The following is a 19,916-nucleotide window of genomic DNA, read 5'->3' as shown; positions in this document are numbered from 1 at the left end:
GAGCTTTGGAAGCACTTTTCAGCCTACTCCACAGAAGATACTAATTGACCAAAAGTAGGGAATTTATCCTGACTGCAGGAAAAAATGTGGACTCCCTACTTTTCAGAAGTTGCCTATGGAAAAAAGAGGACACTTCTGGAAACATATATTCAGAGTGTGGAAATTCAGACAATATCTGTCTGCTAACTTTGCCTAACTACAGAGAACATGCTCGTAACCATTAAACAAGACTCCTTCATGGTTGAAAAAATCATAAACCAAAGGGGATATGATAGATTATTTAGTACAAGAGCTTAAGAAAATTGACTGTTTAGGAAAAAAACTCTGGTTAGAGCTTCTCCTCACACCATACTATGACACAGACGGCTAACTGGCTCCCTATGGACATCCTCCCTCTAGCCCCTTTAGAAATAGAACCTCAGTTTTAGCTGGGTCCATGGACACCCGGCTTACAGTCGACATCTCCCGATCTCTCCAGCGGCTGGGTAGCCATGTGATGAAATTCTGGCCAAAGAGGAAATGAACAGAAGGGACCGGTACCAGGGCTGGATTACATCCTTAAAACAGCAATTGCTCTCCTTCCACTTCTCTCTCCCAGTGGCTTGCAATGGAGATGGGTTGAGACTGAGATGTGAATAAAAACATCCTAAAAGATTAAGGAACAACAAAGAAGATAGCTCATAATCTACCTACCAAGTGCAACCAGTCTGCCTTCGGACTTTATGGAGAGAAATAATCTCTAAACTGTGTGAACAACTTTATTTTTATGTCACATTTATAGCAACAAAAACCAAAAAAATAAAAAAATAAATGCTTCTAGGTTAAAATTAATAGGTAGAGGCAAGCCATCAATTTCACAGAACAACTAGATAAAACAACATAGATTACTTAAGAAATAGTTTTTAAAACTATTTAAACTATTAAACTGCAGGTCCATGCAAACCAAAGAGGGCAAGATACACTAAAATTCCAGAGAGGGAAGAACCTTTCCTTAGTGAGCTGAAATTGCTAGTCATTTTCTCTCCTGGTAGTATTTGCAGAATATGAGCATGAATGATCATAACTGGGTTTGCCATAGGCAGAAATCTGCTAAGAGAAAGAAAAACCAGTGGAGCTTATGACAGCTCTATAGGATGGTGTGACAGACTAAATTCTAGCACAGCCCCAGATGCAAGGCCAGTTTTCTACACAGGACACTTACCAAGTGCTAGAGAAGCTGGAGAGCTAGACTAGAATGGTGACTTGAAATCAACCACAATCTTAACAATGCTTAGCAGATAAAGTCATAGTAAAGGGAGGGGCCTGCAACACACACACAGTGGATCCCATCCTTAGACATCCTTTCTACCAAGGAGCTCAAAATCAGCATAATCATCTCATTCTTTTCAACAAATATTTCATTTCTGTATGTCAAGGACTGTACTCTGTACTGGAAAATAAAAATAGGAGATACTCCAGGGTGCCTGGCGGACTATGTCAGTGGAATGTATGAGTCTTGGTCTCGAGGTTGTGAGTTCGAGCCCCACACTGGGTGTAGAGACTACTGAAAAATAAAATCTTTTTTTAAAAAAGGAGATAAAAAGGGCACTGGGTGGCTCAGTGAGTTAAGCCTCTGCCTTTTCGGCTCAGGTCATGATCTCAGGGTCCTGGGATGGAGCTCCACATCGGACTCTCTGCTCAGCAGGGAGCCTGCTTCCTCCTCTATCTCTGCCTGCTGCTCTGCCTACTTGTGATCTCTCTCTCTCTCTGTCAAATAAATCAATAAAATCTTTTTTTAAAAAAAAAGGAGATAAAAAAGCAAGAGATAATCCTAGTATTCACAAATTTCTTCAGGGTTTTTGTTTTTGTTTTTGTTTTTCACCGAAGGATGCAAAGAACAGCATGGTTTTTGAGATAAAAAAGAGTAAGGAAACTATTTTAAAGAATATTGTCAAAAGGGATTTACATTTAAATATCCAGGATAAAAAATACAAAGTGAAAAGCATTTCTTTTACAAGTGATTCTCCCTCTTCCTCGTCACATGACTAAATGACAACAGCAAAGGCAGAAGATTAAGCAATCTGTCTAGTCAAAAGAAAACTCAACTCAAAGTTGGGATTAGAATCCAAGTCTTTACATTTTCCACTTATTGCTATTTTAGTCATATTTCTGAGATTTTCTACGGATCCAGTTTTTCTTCAATGATTTCAGAAATACTACAACTTAGTCTGATCATTTTTAAATCATCATTAATACTAGACTTTCACTTTAAACTCACCCTTTGCGCTCCTTTTTGCTCTTCATATAGAATTAGCTAATTTTGCTGTCCATATTACTAGTTATATTTGGACTGAGGTAAGTAGTTATATGTGCTTCCTCTGTTAAGAAAATGTCTGTTTTTAGGAAATCAGAACACTAATTTTCCTAGAAATAACCTGCTTCCTTCGCCTCTACATACAAGCCAAGCCTGTACAGGAGACGATGGAGATACTGTCCTTTAGCAAGCACGGCAGCTTTCTGACAGGTAGCTCTTTTACAGTCCCATTGGTGATCGCAGACCAGGTTTCTCAGCCCAGCCTCACGGCATTTCAAATCAAGGTGAGAAAGGGAGAAATGGCAGAAAATCAGGCTGACAGGTTTCCCCTTCTCTAAGGGAAGCCCTCAGCATCATCTCACAGCTTAGACCTCTCATAAGACAATGGGAATGGGAGTTAGAGAAGTTCCACTACTGGCCACGCTGCTCCTTAGGAAGAACTAACATAAAGGCGATAAAGTAGAGTGGGTCTGTGCCATTTCTGGACCACTGGACCATCACTGGCCTGTTCTTATTCCTCCTCATAAGCCGTCACCACTACCAGGACTGCTCAGTAAGCCCCTGCTGACTTTAACCACCTGCAAGCCCAAAACACTAACAACGGCGCTCTGGGTGTCTTTAATGGCACATGTATCACAACCTGTTTCTTGCGGATGTTTATGTGATTTTGGGAAAGTGTTTTTTTGCCAGCCAGCAAGTACATATGAAATAGCATACTGTAACTAATACAAATAGATAAAAATCTACGCAACACATAGTTTTATCAAAACTTAACAATTAGCTTATAGGCTTTAGATCTTATTTTTTCCCACTAGATAAAACACTCAAGTTATCATTGATTCATTCTTTCATTTATTCCGCGGATACTTACTGAGCCTCTACTACGAGCTAAGCATGATCTAAGCGCTAGAATACAGTGCCATACACTCCAGTGGGAGAGGCAGAAAATAAATAATCAAGCAGATATACAATAAAATACCAGGCAGTTTGTAAATTCTATAACAAGGGGAAAAAAAAAAATCATGGCAAGAGGTGGCCAAGGATAACCTCTCCAAAAGAAGTAAGGGGGTAGGCAAAATCTACATGGAGGTGGGAAGAAAACTAAGGAGAAGTTTTCCAGGCGGAGCTAACGTGAGGACACAAGCCTGGGGCAGGTGCACTCCATGTGTTCGGGGAAGGGCAGAGAGGCCCGCTTGGCTGGAGGACAGTGACCTGGCAGGACATGAAATCAGAAGTGTTTGAGAGCCAGATGATACAGGGCCTTGTAAACCAACAGAAACCGTCTTTTGTTGCCAGTGATTAGAAGCTCTCTGGAGAGCGTCATGCTCTGATTCATGTTTAAGCAGTTCCCCAATTCTTTTAAGAAGTTTGTCCTGGAGAAGTGCTATTTTAACCCTTTTCCCCCAAAAGTATAAAAGCTACCCTCAGTTGGTGTTTATCATATCCATGCATTTAAAAAATACCTTTCCTTTTAAAAATAAGTATCTTTTTTTAAAGGTTTTTTGTTTTGTTTTTTTTTTAATTTATTTAATAGAGAGAGAGACTGCAAGAAAGGAACACAAGCAGCAGGAGAGGGAGAAGCAGGCTCTCTGATGCAGGGCTCCATCCCAGGACTCTGGGATCATGACCTGAGCGGAAGGCAGCCGCTTAACAACTGAGCCACCCAGGCACCCCCAAAATAATACCTTTCTTACATAAATACATAGCAATAAACAATATAGTATCGCCCTGCATGTTTTTAATCCTTATAACATATCATACTTTATGTATCTTTCTGCAACTTCTGTTTAACAATATGTGTCTGAGATTTGCCCGTGTGTATAATACAGATCTAGATTAATCTTTTCAGTGCTGTATTCATGGTAACAATATGCCATACTGGTTTTTTTTGTTTGTTGTGGGGTTGGGATGGGTGGATAAGTCATGCTCCTACTGATGAAAAGCTAGATTACTTCCAACTTTTTGTTCTTATGTTTTTATAGTAAACTTTCTTAAACGTGTCTCCTTGTGCCATGAGCAGAATTTCTTCGGAAAACCATGTGACACAGGTTGAATTGATCCTCCCAAAAGTAATGTGTTGAAATCCTAAGCCCCAATACCTCACATATTACATGTACATAAGGTTGATATAAAAATGTTCTTTCTTGGGGCACCTGGGTGGCTCAGCGGGTTAAGCCTCTGCCTTCGACTCAGGTCATGGTCTCAGGGTCCTAGGATCGAGCCCCACAACAGGCTCTCTGCTCCGCAGGAAACCTGCTTCTCCCTCTGTCTCTGCCTGCCTCTCTGCCTACTTGTGATTACTTTCTCTCTGTCAAATAAATAAATAAAATCTTAAAAAAAAAAAAAAGATGTTCTTTCTTAGTGTAAACTGGAACAAAAATGTTTGAAAACCTCAGCTGCTGTATACACCCAGAGACAAACTGCATAGGGTAGTCATTAGGAATGTGTATTTCAACTTTTGTAGAAATTGCAAATTGTTCTCCAAGGCAATTGTACCAATTTATGCTAAACGCACCTGTATACGGTTCCCTTTGCAACATCACATTGTCAACCTTTAATATGATCGTATCTTTACAGCTTTCAAAAGCTACAGATGAGAACAGTTACTTAACTCTTTTAACTTATAGTAACTTGAACAAAGTGAGGATGGGCATATTCATACATTTTCCAATCAAGTTCCTTCTTTCCTATGAATTGACAGTTCCTTCTTTCGCCCATTTTTCTCACGCTTGTTTCTCCCTAATTTATAAGGCTTTCTGATCCAGATACTAAACCTTTCTCGGTCATATGCTAAAAAATGTCTCCTCCCAGTCCACGGCTTGTTTTTTTTCACTTTTGGTGTCACTTTGTTTATGATGTCATATTTTATTGAAATAGAATTAACAAGTCATTAAATTTGTTCTTTCCAAGTGTACAGTTCAATGGTTTTTATTATATTCACACAGTGGTACAACCATCACCACAACTTAACTTTAAAATATTTTCATCACCCCAAAAATAAACTCCACCCCCGGCCCTGGCAAACTCCTAGTCAACTTTCTGTCTTTATGGATTTACCTATCCTAACATTTCATGCTAGGGGAATCATACAATACAGAGTCTTTTATGTCTGGCTTGTTACACGACAAATAATGTTTCTTTCATCCATGTTGTGACATGTATCAGTTCTTTATTCCTTTTTTTTTTTTTAAGATTTTATTTATTTATTTGATAGTCAGAGATCACAAGTAGGTAGAGAGGCAGGCAGAGAAAGAGAGGAGGAAGCAGGCTCACCGCCTGCAGAGCAGAAAGCCCGATGCGGGGCCGATCCCAGGACCCCGAGATCATGACCCGAGCGGAAGGCAGAGGCTTCAACCCATTGAGCCACCCAGGTGCCCCTCTTTATTACTTTTTATTGCTGAAGAATATTCCACTGTTAAGATTATACTATATTTTATCTGTTCATCAATTTATGGATATTTGGCTTGTTTCCACCTTTTGACTAGTAGGAATAATGCTCCTATGAGCATTCATGTAGAAGTTTTTGTGTGTACGTATGTCTCATTTTTCCGGGGAGTAGAAATGGTGAATCATATGGTAAGTTTATGTTTAGCACTTTAGGAACTGTTTTCCAAAGTGGCTATATAAGCGTTCCAATTTCTCCACATCCCCACCAACACTTGTTAATGGTTTTTTTTTTTTTTAAAGATTTTATTTATTTATTTGACATACAGAGATCACAAATAGGCAGAGAGAGAGAGAGAGAGAGAGAAGAAGAAGCAGGCTCCCTGCTGGAGCAGAGTCCTATGCGGGGCTCCATCCCAGGACCCTGGGATCATGACCTGAGCTGAAGGCAGAGGCTTTAACCCACTGAGCCACCCTGGCGCCCCTTGTTAATGGCTTTTTATCTTAACTATCCCAGTGTGTATGAAGTGGTATTTCACTATGGTTTTGATTTGCATTTCCCTAATTGACTGACACAGAGCATCTTTCCGTGGGGTTATTAACCATCTGTACATCTTCTTCAGAGAAACCATCTATTCAAATCCTTTGTCTGTTTGAAAATTGAGTTGTCTTCTTATTGTTGAGTTGTAAGTGTACATTACATATTCTAGATAATAAGTCCCTTATCTACTATAGGATTTCAAATATTTTCTTCCATACTATGGATTATCTTTTCATTCTCTTGATGGTGTCCTTAGAAATACAAAAGTACAAAAAATTACAAAAGTTCATTTCGACCTACTCCAAGGTTGCTTATACCTTTAGAGTCGTATCTAAAAATCCACTGCCTAATCAAAATTCACAAAGATTTATACCTATGTGTTTTCCTAAAAATCTGATAGTTCTTAACTCTTACATTTAGGTCTTTGGTCCATTTTGAGTTAATTTGTTTGTATATGGTATGAGGTAGAGATCCAAATTAGTTTTTTTGCTTGTGGATATCCAGTTATCCCCACACTATTAGTTGAAAAGGCCATCCTTCGCCCCCTTGAACTGTCTCAGTATACTTATAGAAAAATCAACTGACCATAAATTAAGGGTTTATTTCTGGACTCTCAATTATAGTCCATTGATCTCTAGGTATATCTTTATGGCAGTACCATACTATCTTCATTACTATGGCTTTATAGGGAGTTCTGAAATCAGGAAGGGTGAGTCCTCCAGCTTATTTCTTCCTTTTCAAGACTTTGTTTCTCCTGGGTCTCTTATATTTCCATATAAATTTTAGGACCAGTTTGTCAATGTCTCCAAAAGAGTCAGCTGGGATTCTGACAGCGGTTGCATTGAATTCATAGAGTATTTCCATCTTATTAATTTTAAGTCTCTCTCTCATTTTAAGTAAGCCTTATCGCCAACTATGGGGCTTGAACTCACAACTCCAAGATCAGGAGTCCCATGCTCTGGGTCAGCCAGGCACCCCAATAGTAAGTCTTTCTTTTTTTTTTTTTTTTAAGATTTTATTTATTTATTTGACAGACAGAGATCACACGTAGGCAGAAAGGCAGGCAGAGAGAGAGGAGGAAGCAGGCTCTCTGCTGAGCAGACAGCCCAATGCGGGGCTGGATCCCAGGACCTTGGGATCATGACCTGAGCCGAAGGCAGAGGCTTTAACCCACTGAGCCACCCATGCGCCCCAAGTCTTTTTTTTTTTTTTTAATGTTATTTTTTCAGTGTTCCAAGAGTCATTGTTTATGCATCACACCCAGTGCTCCATGCCTTCCTTAATACCTACCACCAGGCTTTCAATTCTAGAACATTGGATGTCTTTGCATTTACTTAGATCCTCTTAAATTTCTTTCAAAATGTTTTGTGGGTTCCAGTGTGCAAGTCTTGTACTATTTGTTAAATTTTTTCCTAAGCATTTTCTTTTTGATGCTATTGCTTGTAAAAGTTTTATACAGTCAAATCTATCAACCTTTATAATCTGTGCTTTGGTGCTTTTAGGAAAGTCACTCTATACTCTAAGGTCATAAATATTTTTTCCTATATACTGAGTTTTATATTTATTTTTATTTTCACATTTGAGTATCTAACAACCCAGCATTGATTTTATAGACCGGTGTGAGGTGGGGATATTTTTTTTTCTCTTCTTTTTCCATATAGAAAAAAATTTTTTCTTCTTTTTCCATCTTTTTTTCCCCTTCTTTTTCCATATAGAAAACCACCTGTCTCAGCACTAGTACATCCCCCACTGATGTGAAATGCCACCACCATTATCTATCAAACTCCATATTCATGGGTGCTCCTTCTGGAATAGAAACTGCCACTTTTATTATAGCTTTACGCTAAGTCTTATTATCTAATAAAGATGATTCCTCCTACCTAATTTCTCTTCCTAACTGCCTCGGCTCTTTCTGGTCCTTTGCTTTTGCACATGAATTTTAGAATGAATTTGTCAGGAAAGAAAGAATGAAAAAGAGAGTGAAGGAGAGAAAGAGAGACAGAGAAAGAAAAAAACCAAAACATTTAGAGGGTGGGACTCTGCACTGGAACTGCCCTGACTTAAAGATCAATTTGAGGAAAGTGACATTTGAACCACATTTTCACCAAAGGATTTTAGGAACCCAAGACGATTCTGTGTTACATTATATTTTGAGATACTAGTTTAATTCATTTAAAGATGAGGTTTGGATCACTTAAATTGTTGTCACTTACACTTTAGAAATCAGAAAACTTTAAAAAATATCTCTAAAGCTTCCTTTAAATTCATTTTAAAATGATATTCTGATTCTGATCAGAATCATATATATACACACATTCATATACACATATACTTTCTGAGTGACACTATTTCTAGGCCTTTATCCTTATGAAAAAATCAAAAGTGTGAGATATATAAAGTGTTCACATATTGAAAATATGGGGGAAAGTCTACACATCATGCACAGGGATTCATTAAACAAACTGCACTATAGATTCATATTATGGAATTTATATACCCCTTAAAAGAATGTTGTCTTACTGATTGGTGATAGGATATATTAATGATATTAAGCAAAAAAAAATTAATGATATTAAGCAATTTATTTTATGTAAAATTGCACTCCCTCCCTGCCTATTACACATACACAAATGTATATATATTTGTATATTTATGTATTTTGTGTGTGTGTGTGTGTGTCTAGCAGGATATACATCAAAATGATACAGTGGTTATCTCTGGCTTATAAAATTTCAGGAGATATTTATTTTCCTTATACTTTAATGTGTTAGTTTAACGTTTTGCAAGTATGATGTTTTTCCAACTCTAGTATTTTCACAGAAAACTGCATCTAAAGTATGTTGACTTTAAAACAGAAACACTATGGGGCTCCTGGGTGGCTCAGTTGGTTAAGCATCTACTTCAGCTCAGGTCATGATCTCGGGGTCCCAGGATGGAGCCTGGCATCAGGCTCCCTGCTCAGCAGGGAGTTTGCTTGCCCCTCTTCCTCTGCGCCTCCCCTAACTTGTGTTCTCGCTCTGTCAAATGAATAAAATCTTTAAAAGAAGAGAAACAGGGGCACCTGGGTGGCTCGGTGGGTTAAAGCCTCTGCCTTCGGCTCAGGTCATAGTCCCGGGGTCCTCTGCTCAACGGGGAGCCTGCTTCCCTTCCTCTCTCTCTGCCTGCTTCTCTGCCTACTTGTGATCCCTGTCAAATAAATAAATAAAATCTTTCAAAAAATAAAATAAAATAAGAGAAATACTACATGTGTCCAATTTAAATTTTATTGAAAATATGCAAATGTTCCTACTGGGTATTTACCCTACAGATACAAATGTAGTGATCTGAAGGGGCATATGCACCCGAATGTTATAGCAGCAATGTCCACAATAGCCAAACTATGGAAAGAACCTAGATATCCATCAACAGATGAATGGATAAAGAAGATGTGGTACACACATACACACACACACAATGGAATACTATGCAACCATCAAAAGAAATGAAATCTTGCCATTTGCAACAACATGGATGGAACTAGAGGGTATTATGCTGAGCAAAATAAGTCAATCAGAGAAAGACAAATATCATATGATCTCTCTGATATGAGGAATGTGAGAGGTGGAGTGGGGGATCTGGGGGGTAGGGAAGGAAAAAATGAAGATGGGATCGGGAGGGAGACAAACCATAAGAGACTCTTAATCTCACAAAACAAATTGGGGGGGTTGGGGGGTAGGGATAGGGTGGTTGGGTGATGGACTTTGGGGAGAGTATATACTTTGGTGAGTGCTGTGAAGTGTATAAGCCTAATGATTCAGACCTATACTCCTGGGGCAAGTAATACATCATATGTTAATAAAAATATGTTAAAAAAATAAAGCGTTGAATTCTTTTTTTTTTTTTTTTTAAGATTTTATTGATTTATTTGACAGACAGAGATCACAAGTAGACAGAGAGGCAGGCAGAGAGAGAGCAGGGGAAGCAAGCTCCCCGCTGAGCAGAGAGCCCGATGCAGGACTTGATCCCAGGACCCTGGGATCATGACCCAAGCCGAAGGCAGAGGCTTAACCCACTGAGCTACCCAGGCGCACCAAAGCACTGAATTCTTAAAAAAGAAAGAAAGAAAAAATATCCAAATGTTCAAGAAGTACTTGTTAAAACTGAAAAAATATAAACCTTTTCAGATATGTAAACTCTGATGAGGAGTGTAACACAGATACTATTTTCCTTAAGGACAAACTCTCCCCCTGGAATTTTTAAATCCCTGTAAGAGGGTTCCTGGGGTCACTGTAGCATTGGTGCCTACCCCATGCCAGTCAGTCAGGACTAGGAAAATGGTCCTGCTGCACAGATGTGGCCACCAGGGGCCTACCCCCAGTTATCAGAGACCATCCGCAGAGAAGGAAAAGCAATGTGAACCACATAGTCCCTCAGGGGCTGTCCACTCCAGAACCGCGTGGAGGGCACGGAGTTATATAACGGATCAGAGGCGGAAGAACGCTCTGACCCAGGAGCAGAATCTGGCAGAGCTGCCCTGGTACTCCCATCTCCTGAGGGCAGCATCCCCTGTTGCGCCACGATGCTTATCTGGAGGTCGGAAGGTGCTCCAGAGGAGATGTGGGTGGCAGGGGAGAGCAGTGATTCCGGGGCAGAGCTTCGCTGCCTGAGTGCACGGGGTGCCACTGAGCTGAAAACGTGCCAGGGCGTGCACACGTGGCTGTCCGTTTCTGAGTTTTCAAAGAGGAAAATCACATAATGTCAAAACACGTTTGTTTCCCAGCAGCTTTGGAAACACTTCCAGCCCATCCACAGAAGATACTTACTGACCAAAAGTAGAGAATTTATCCCGATTGCAAGAAAAAATGTGGACTCCCTAATTTTCAAAAGTTGCCTGTGGAAAGGGACACTTCTGGAAATACGTGTTCAGAGTGTGGCATATCCTGTGGCATATCGAATTTAAACCCCTCAAATGTTACCAGTAATTTCTGAACTGCCAAATCTGGTAGCTTAATAGAGTAAGATACACCAGGCTACACCAACTAACTAACAGGGACAGTCATTTAAAGAGTCTGGAATTCAGTCTTATTTATAACGTGGTGCTCATATTTGCCCTGCAAGGTCCTTGTAAAGATCAGACAGGTGAAGAAGCCGGGGGTGGGGGGTGGTCCTGGTCACAGTAAAGAGTACCTATTGTAATTACACCTTTGGTCTCCCACCACCGAGATGTTGCTTACCCCTCCCAACCGAAACAGCCTCCCTTTCCTTCTCAAACCGCTTCCTAAAGCTTCTTTTCTCATGATCAACCTTCCCCAGCAGTGTGTGTGTCTTCCAGTAACATTATGATTCCCCAGTATTACACCCTTCTAGCCTCCTCTTCTTGCTTAATGCCGTCTTCTATCTGCTTCACCAACTTGTATGGCTTCAACTATTACCCATCCATTCCTTCCACTAAGATTTCCTGAGTTCCTATCACACAGCAGGCACAATGCAAATATGGTAGTCACCTCCATTATCCACGTGTTCAGTAACCCACGACCAACCACAGTCTGAAAGCTGATGATCCTCCTTCTGACATATCATCAAAGCTCAACAGCAGCCTTAATGCTGTGTCACAATGCCTACGTCATCCCCTCACTCCGTCCCATCATGCAGGCATATGATCATCTCACATCATCAGAGAAGGGTAAGTACAGTACAATAAGATATTTTGAGAGACCACATTCACATGACCTTTATTACAGTATACTGTTTTAATTTTCTATTTTATTATTAGTTATTATTGTTACTCTCTTACTGTGCCTAATTTATAAATTAACCTGTATCATGAGTATGTATCTATAGAAAAAAAAATAGTACACAGGGTTCAGTACTATGCACTATATACAGCGGGTTCATGCATCCACGGGTGGTCTTGGAACATGTGGCCTGCAGATAAAGGGGGCTACTGCAGTAGTATCTCAGATGTTTGCTGAAAGGGCTTTACTAATTAGGCAGCAAGAGGCTTATTTAGAATAAGTCAAAACCTTCAGATGTGAGAGGTCAGTACTTTATCTACACAATAGTTTCTAAACTTCCCAGATTACAAAATTTGTTGAATACTTTCCCCAAGCTCCATATGTGTTATTTGGAGTAAGGCTGGGTCATACCCACGTCTCAGTACAGCTGCATATTTCACTATTACTCAGAAATGATCAGAAAGCAGCAGACTGGTAAGACAGACCACATTAAAAAATTAATCCCCAACACCGGGGGTTATCACAATCCTTTAGGGTCCTGTAGTACACATGTATTATTTCTATAATCAGAAGCAAAGTATTTTAAAACAAATGGAAAAATAGCAACCTGAACCTTTATAATGGGCCTTGAAGGTAGCCTTAAAGACAACAACAGTTAAGATAAATTTTCTGAGATTAAAAGTGTGAAGAGCAAGGACTTAGTTAGTCAGTCACAAACTACAAATTATGTTATGGAAGTCTTCTTAAGAGCTATTCAGAAGGCAAGGGACTTTGGAGGCCACAAACCATGTCTTGAATCAAGTAAGGGGCACCCACGCAGACGCAAACAGTCTCCACCCATCCCTCTCAAATGCCCATTCTGCCAATAAACACTACCTCTTTCTTTCAAAAACTGAATCTAACTGAATCTCAACCAATTAACTATCTTGCCCAGAGCACTATGAAGTTTCTAGGGCACCTAGGCCAACCCCCCAAAGTGGGTAAGTTTGCTTTCTTTGAATAGGCAAGTTTTAAAACACTATCTTTAGAACACAGCAGTTTGTATATTAAATACTGGTCTTATTTCCCAAGAATCTGTATTAAAAAGAATTCCTGAGTACCTCAAATGACTCTGGCATCTTTCAGATCTAGCTAGCAAGATCTGAGATGCTCTTCTTGAAACAAAAAGCATTCAAAACAAAGATCTAGTCCCACAGCTGTAGTTACAACATTATTTTTGCAAAGCCTTGAGGTCTTCGGATATCTCACCGGGACTTCAAAACTTGAACAGGTATCCAGGCCATTCTAGATACTCCTCCCATTCTTGTCTCCTAACTTTTCAGTTACTTTTTCCCCTCAAGGGAAACAAAAGCCGGTGCCTCTTCAGCAAAGCGCCCTTCGTTAGTTATTCATTTGCCTCCTTCCAAGTGTAAGGAGCAGCGCCAGCTCTTTGTGCTCTCTGCTTTGCTTGTCCTAAAGAACTTGACTTGTACCCCACGTCCTTCTTAGAATCTTACCTACTTTGGCAGCTAGAAAGCTGTCATCATTCTAGTATCTCATTAAAACTACTTTTTTTTTTTTTTTAAAGATTTTATTTATTTATTTGACAGAGACACAGCAAGAGAGAGTGAACACAAGCAGGAGGAGTGGGAGAGGGAGAAGCAGGCTTCCTGATGCAGGGCTGGATCCCATTGAGCTGAAGGCAGAGGCTTTAACCCACTGAGCCACCCAGGTACCCTAAAACTACTTCTAAAGGGAAGAAAGTTAGGCTCAAAAAAGTCTCAAAGGCAGATAGTTTCTTTCCTTCAAAACTTGTTGACTAATTAAGGAAAGGAAATTGCATGTCCAAAACTCAAAAGTTTTATAAAGAAATGGAAGATCTTTTTAAAAAGTGCTGTAAATAAGGAGCTCTAAAAAGTAAAAACAGACAGTATTATATTTTAGGTGCAATGAAAATATGGCATTTATTTAATCAAACATTAAATCCAGTTTAAAAAAAAACTCTTATAATTAAAATCACTGAACATTGCAACATGCTGCTGAAAAAATTTCCTGCAAATCCTCTAGAGGTCTTTAAAAATAGGATAGAATCATCTATCAAGATTAGTTTTAATAAAGTCCTACAAAAGGATAATGGGACTGAATTACATAAACCCCTAAAGGTTTCTTCCAGCTCTAATTTTACCAAAGCTTCCAATTCTAACTCTTTTAGGTTCCCTAGTGCTAACTGCCACCCTTTACCTCAAATAAAGGCTGAACCTCCTCTCCTCTGAATGGCAAGGGAGGAAAAATCACTGCTTTATCGCTCCTCTTCTTGTGCAAACTCTGTGTGTACTGTCATCATTAAAAACCAGTAATGTCTACCCATAGCTACTGTAAAAAACAAAACCCAATACTGTGACACTTCTCCTAAACTCTCAGAGCTACCACACTCCCAGCACTTCTGACACCTGATGGGGGGGCAGTTTCCACTCCACCAAGCACTTCTCTGACACCAGCTGGTGTCAATTTAACTCAGTTCTGACACACTCTACTCAGAGATAGTGTCAGATCCCTCAAGTGAAGGGCCTGGTCCCGCAAGACTGCTTTAACCCACTTTAAACAGCCCCCCACCGCCGCTTCAGGTGCCTGTGGCCAAGTCCAGGCTGTTCCCTGCCCACGGAATCCATAAGCTACTAACCAGGTTCCCACCACTTCCTCCTCTGGTTGATAATTTGCTATAATGGCTCAGAGAACTCAGGAAAACTATTTACTTACTGTTTCCTAGTTTATTATAAAAAGATGATAAAGGATACAGGCAAGGTGTGTGGGAAGGGGCTGCCACTCTCCTAGCATCTCCGCAGGGTCAGCAACCGGGAAGCTCTCTCAACCTGGTACTTTGGGGATTTTTATGGAGGCTTCGCCACATGGGCATGAACAATCATTAACTTCATTTCCAACCCCTGCCCCCTCTCTAGAGAATGCAGGGTGGGGCTGACAATTCCAAGCCTCTGATCTGGTCTTTCTGGTGAGCAGCCCCCATTCAGGAGCCCACCCAGGGTCACCTCACTAGAGCGAAAGACACTGCTATCACCAGGGAAATTCCAAGGGATTTAGGAACTCTGTGTCAGGAATAAGGGTCAAAGACTAAATATTAGAACAAAAGATGTTCCTAGTATTCCTATCACTTAGGAAATTACACAAGTTTTAGGAGCTCTGTGCCAAGAACCAGAAGCAGAAACATATATGCATACTTTTTCCCTATCATCTCATAGCTACAATGAAGAAAAAAAAAAAAAAAAAACAGAAAATAACAATTGTTGGTAAGGATGTATAGAAATTGGAGGCCTTGTGCACTGTTGATGGAAATGTAAAATGGTTTATTTAGCTGCTGTGGAAAACAGTGTGACATTTCCTCAAAAAATTAAAAATAGAATTAGCATATGATCCAGCAATTCCACTTCTGGGTATACAACCAAGAGAACTGAAAGCAGAGTCCTGAAGCGATATTTGCGCACCCCTGTTCAAAGCAGCATTATGCACAATACCTAAGCCCTGAAAGCAACCCAAGCGTCCACTGAAATAAACAACTAAGCAAAATGTGATATGTACATGCGATGGAATATAATTCAGTCTTAAAAAAGAATGAAATTCTCGGTTAAGCATCTGCCTTCAGCTCAGGTCATGATCCCCGAGTCCTGGGATCAAATCCCACACTGGGCTCTCTGCTCAGCCGAAGTCGGCTTCTCCCTCTCTCTCTGTTCCTCCCCCTTGTTCACGCTTGCGCATTTTTTTTTCCTCTCTCTCAAATAAATAAAATCTTTAAAAAAAAAAAAGGGAAGAAAATTTTGATACACACGGCTACATGGATGAATCAGGACAGCATACTACATGAAATAAACCAGACACAAAAAGAAAAATACAGTATGAATTCATTTACACTAGGTACTTATAGCAGTCAATTCATAGAGAAAGAAAGCAGAATGGTGGTTTGCCAAGGACTGAGAGGAGAGAATGGGGAGTTACTGTTTAATGGGTACAGAGTTTCAGTTTTGCAAGATGAAAGAGTTCTGGAAGTGGACGGTGGTGACAGTTGCACAACATGATGAATACGTTTAAAGTCACTGACCTGCACACTTACAAATGGTTAAGACAGTAAATTTTATGTCTGTTTTACCACTATAAGAAAAAACTGGAGGAAAGAACCCAGAAAACAAAAACAGCAATGTTGGTTGTTTTATATACCCCCTTTTTTTTTTAAAGATTTTATTTATTATTTATTTGACAGAGATCACAAGTAGGCAGAGAGGCAGGCGGCGGGGGGGGGATGTAGACTCCCCACTGAGCAGAGAGCCTGAGCAGGGCTCGAACCCAGGACCCTGGGATCATGACCTGAGCCAAAGGCTGAGGCTTCAACCCACTGAGCCACCCAGGCGCCCCTTATATGCCCTTTCTACCACAGGATCTATTTACTCAAACTCTAAACCCAAATCCAACAAAGGGCAAGCACATATAATCTATACCTTCAAACACTCAAACTCTTGAGAGTGTGAAAAAATCCTAGAAGCTCCTAACCTCTCTCCTGTTTTTTAAAAGACAAATGGTGGGATATGTGAGGAAATGAATGTATATCCCAGGTTTAAAAACTCTAAATTTAGGGCGCCTGGGTGGCTCAGTTGGTGAAGCGACTGCCTTCCGCTCAGGTCACGATCCCAGAGTCCCCGGATCAAGTCTGCGTGGGGCCCCCAGCTCCATGGGGAGTCTGTTTCTCCCTCTGACCTCCCCACTCATGCTCTCTCTCTCTTTCTCCCTCAAATAAATAAATAAAATCTTAAAAAAAAAAACCTCTAAATTTATACTTTAGTTAAAAGATGACACACACTTGCACACTTAACATCTTATGTGTATATTCAGGGCATAATTGGCAACATTTCCCCTAGAAAGTAGGGGAAAATAAATATGGGTTGGTGCACTATCACTGTAATTGAAACAAAACCAACTTAAAGTATTTTAAAGATACTCTTGCTCCCATGAAGTTACCAAAAACCTCTCTTTTACTTAAGAAGACAAAACAAAAACCTAATAGATAATAGTCCTCATATTCATGTACAAAGCTATATCCCTAAAGTCTTTGTTTTAAAGATTTTTATTTATTATTTATTTGACAGAGATCACAAGTAGGCAGAGAGGCAGGCAGAGAGAGAGGAAGGGAAGCAGGCTCACTGCGGAGCAGAGAGCCTGATGCGGGGGCTCAATCCCAGGACCCTGGGATCATGACCTGAGCCGAAGGCAGAGGCTTAACCCACTGAGCCACCCAGGCGCCCCAAATCTTTGTTTTAAAAACACTTGTGACAAAGAGTTTCTAGAAGTGATAACTGGAAGCCTAACCATTTTTTCAGGCATTCCAGTAGACCAGTCTTCCAGATGCCACCACAGTGACTTGAGTGGAATTTTTCACTAAAATACACTAGGAAAAAAATCAGCCAGATGCTAGAGTCATACACATTTTAAAATTTCACTTTAGCAACTTGATATGTCTTCATCTTACTATTAGTTGGCAACCTCTAAAATAATATCGTACCTATAAATGCTAGACTATTAGAGATTATGGGAGAAATTTACTATTAAATCAGAACATAACTCCTATGTTAAATGAAAAGAGCTCCTGAACACAAAACACCTCTGAACACCTTTCTCTTGGCTTCCTTTTCCCTATTAAAAAATCATAATCCACTCCTTCATCTGCAAAGTATTTTCTGACTCCCATCCATCAGGTTTTCCTGTTACATTCCTTATCACAGCAAATTTGTCTTATTAGCCATTTACGTTGCTAAAAACAACAACCCCTTACACAGCCAATAATGAGAGTGTTCTTACACTTCCTCTCTCACTCAATTATTTCTTTAAAAATGAAAATAAATCTTTGGAATCTGTGCATTATGGTGCTTTCAACCTTACAACCTCAGGGGAGGTCAAGGCTCTTTCATGTGTTTTCGCTCCAACTCTCACAGCCTTGCTATGTCAACATGACCCAGAGGAATGATGTTATTTTCTGTTTCACACCAAACAGTAACAGGCCTATCTATCCCATCTACTGACTGGGGGGAGGAAGCTGCTACATATCTATATTAAAGACAAACTAAATCACAATAGTCACACTACTGCTGCTCAGAACAGTTGACTTTGGGGCAAAAAAAAACCCAAAACACACGTTTTCCTTAATATCTAAACGGAATTTATAACTATTAAAGTCAACTGCAAATCTTACAACATTGTTCCAGTAACACTGATCTCTTCATCTTTTTAACCAGCTCGTCTTTAAAAACACATTTCAGGAGAATCTGTCAATCCAGAGAACTGGAAGGCTGTTCCTAATCACTGTCTTCAATTCAAACCTTTTCAAAATATTTCAGAACTCCCTGGACTTGGCTGGGATTCAGCCTTGGTTAACTGGTATGGAGACTCATCACAAGTCACCCCCTGGGTTCAGCAAGCCCCTTGGGTGACAGCACTCCCGCTCCCAGGGACCACCTAACTCAACCTGGAGCCCGGGATGGGGTCTCACCACAGCCTGAGTAAGACCATAAGGCTAGTGAGGCACCAGCCCGGGTTCACTGCCAGATGTGTGGTCCAGTGCCTTGCTTGCAGAAGGGCTAGGTATATGGTAGGAAGAGACCTGGGTGTTTATCCATCTGGTATCACTGTCTAACTTTCTTGGCTCCTGAGGACCCCGAGGATGGTTTTCCCGGGAGGGTTTCAGGACTCTAAGAGGAAGCAATCACCTCGAGGACATGAGGCGGGAGCCTCGAGAGAAAGAACCAAGAGCCCTCGAGTGGACCCTCCCCGAGGGCCGGCGCGTATTTCTGGCCAGATCGGCGGGAGGAAGGTACTCGGACTTGGAGCAGAGCCCAAACCTCCGGGGGACGACCTCCGACGCGGAGACACGAGGGAGCCCCCACGCCGCCCTTGAGCCTCCCGCTTGGGGCAGGCCCGGTCAGCGCCGGGACACTGTCGCCAGCACACCTGAGCCGAGCCCGGCGCCCGACCCCGCGGACAGTCACCGCGACCTCGCCCCGCCCCACCACCCCTTCTGCCGGCTCGGCACGGACGCAGCTCGCGGGGTCCTAGCCCGCCACCTCCCGCTCAGCCTGGCCCCACCATACCTGGCCGGCGGCGGCTGCGGCGGCAGCGGCGCTGCTCCTGACGTACCCATTCCGCACTTCCCCGTTCGCCACGCAGCCGTTCGTCCGCAGCGGACGGCGGCAGCAGCAGCCTCCGGGTTCCGGCCGCATCGTCCCGGCAGCACCAGGCGCAAGGCAGGCTCTGTAGGCGGCGGCCCAGGCGGCGGCCGCTCCAGTCCCGCTCCGCACCCCACCCACCTCCCCGAAACCGGAAATGGCTGCACGCCGCCGCCAATTACCGGCCCGGCCGTCACAGGGGGCGGGGCCCGCTCCCGCGGAGGCGGGGGCTCGCCCGAGGCCCGGCTGCCGAGGGGAAATGGGGCGGGGCCGGACGGGAGGGACCGGAGCCTGGGGACTGCTGGCCAATCTGGAGGAGGGGAGGTGGACCCCATGCGGCGGTCGGGCCAGTCACGGGCGACAGCAAAGGCGGCTCGCTGGTGTCGAGGAGGAGGTCTGGGGAGGGGTCGGCGGCTCCTTGGTCCACGCAGAGGAGGCGGGGCCCAGGAAGAAGTCGGCCAATTAGAATGTGAGAAGAGGAAGGGGGCTGAGCCCTGGTGTCCAGAACGAGTTGCCGGGCTCCCCTGCACAGGTGGCGCCCTCTCTGCCCTTGCCTCTGGGGAAGTTCTGGGATGGGAATTCTAGGCGGTGACAGGGCTCCTTTATTTAATCAAGGAATTCCTATGTGGGTATCTATAGAATAGCATTTTTAGCATTCTCTCAATATTCTTCAGTACGCTGCGTACATCAGCACATTTCTTAATAATTCGGATGCCTCTTTGCCCTTCACATCTGTCCCTAATCAGTGTTTCCTGTACAATTTCCTTTTAAGAGTGCTTCCTTGAGAG

The 19,916-nt window shown here is 41.9% G+C and overlaps 1 protein-coding gene across 1 annotated transcript in view; it reads right to left on the bottom strand.

Moving 5' to 3' along the window:
- The window catches only part of LOC111148513 (serine palmitoyltransferase long chain base subunit 2), a 113,989-nt gene extending 94,727 nt beyond the window's left edge, over positions 1 to 19,262 (bottom strand). The window contains exon 1 of the mRNA XM_022505126.1: positions 19,054 to 19,262. Coding sequence (XP_022360834.1) covers positions 19,054 to 19,182 — 129 coding nt within the window. The 5' untranslated portion in view covers positions 19,183 to 19,262. The remainder of the gene's footprint in view (positions 1 to 19,053) is intronic.
- Positions 19,263 to 19,916: the final 654 nt, after the last annotated feature.

The sequence above is a fragment of the Enhydra lutris genome, unplaced genomic scaffold, assembly GCF_002288905.1.
Source record: "Enhydra lutris kenyoni isolate GAN:26980312 unplaced genomic scaffold, ASM228890v2 scaffoldscaffold20, whole genome shotgun sequence".
Taxonomy (NCBI): Eukaryota; Metazoa; Chordata; class Mammalia; order Carnivora; family Mustelidae; genus Enhydra; species Enhydra lutris.
This window is presented reverse-complemented; position numbering and strand designations above follow the sequence as displayed.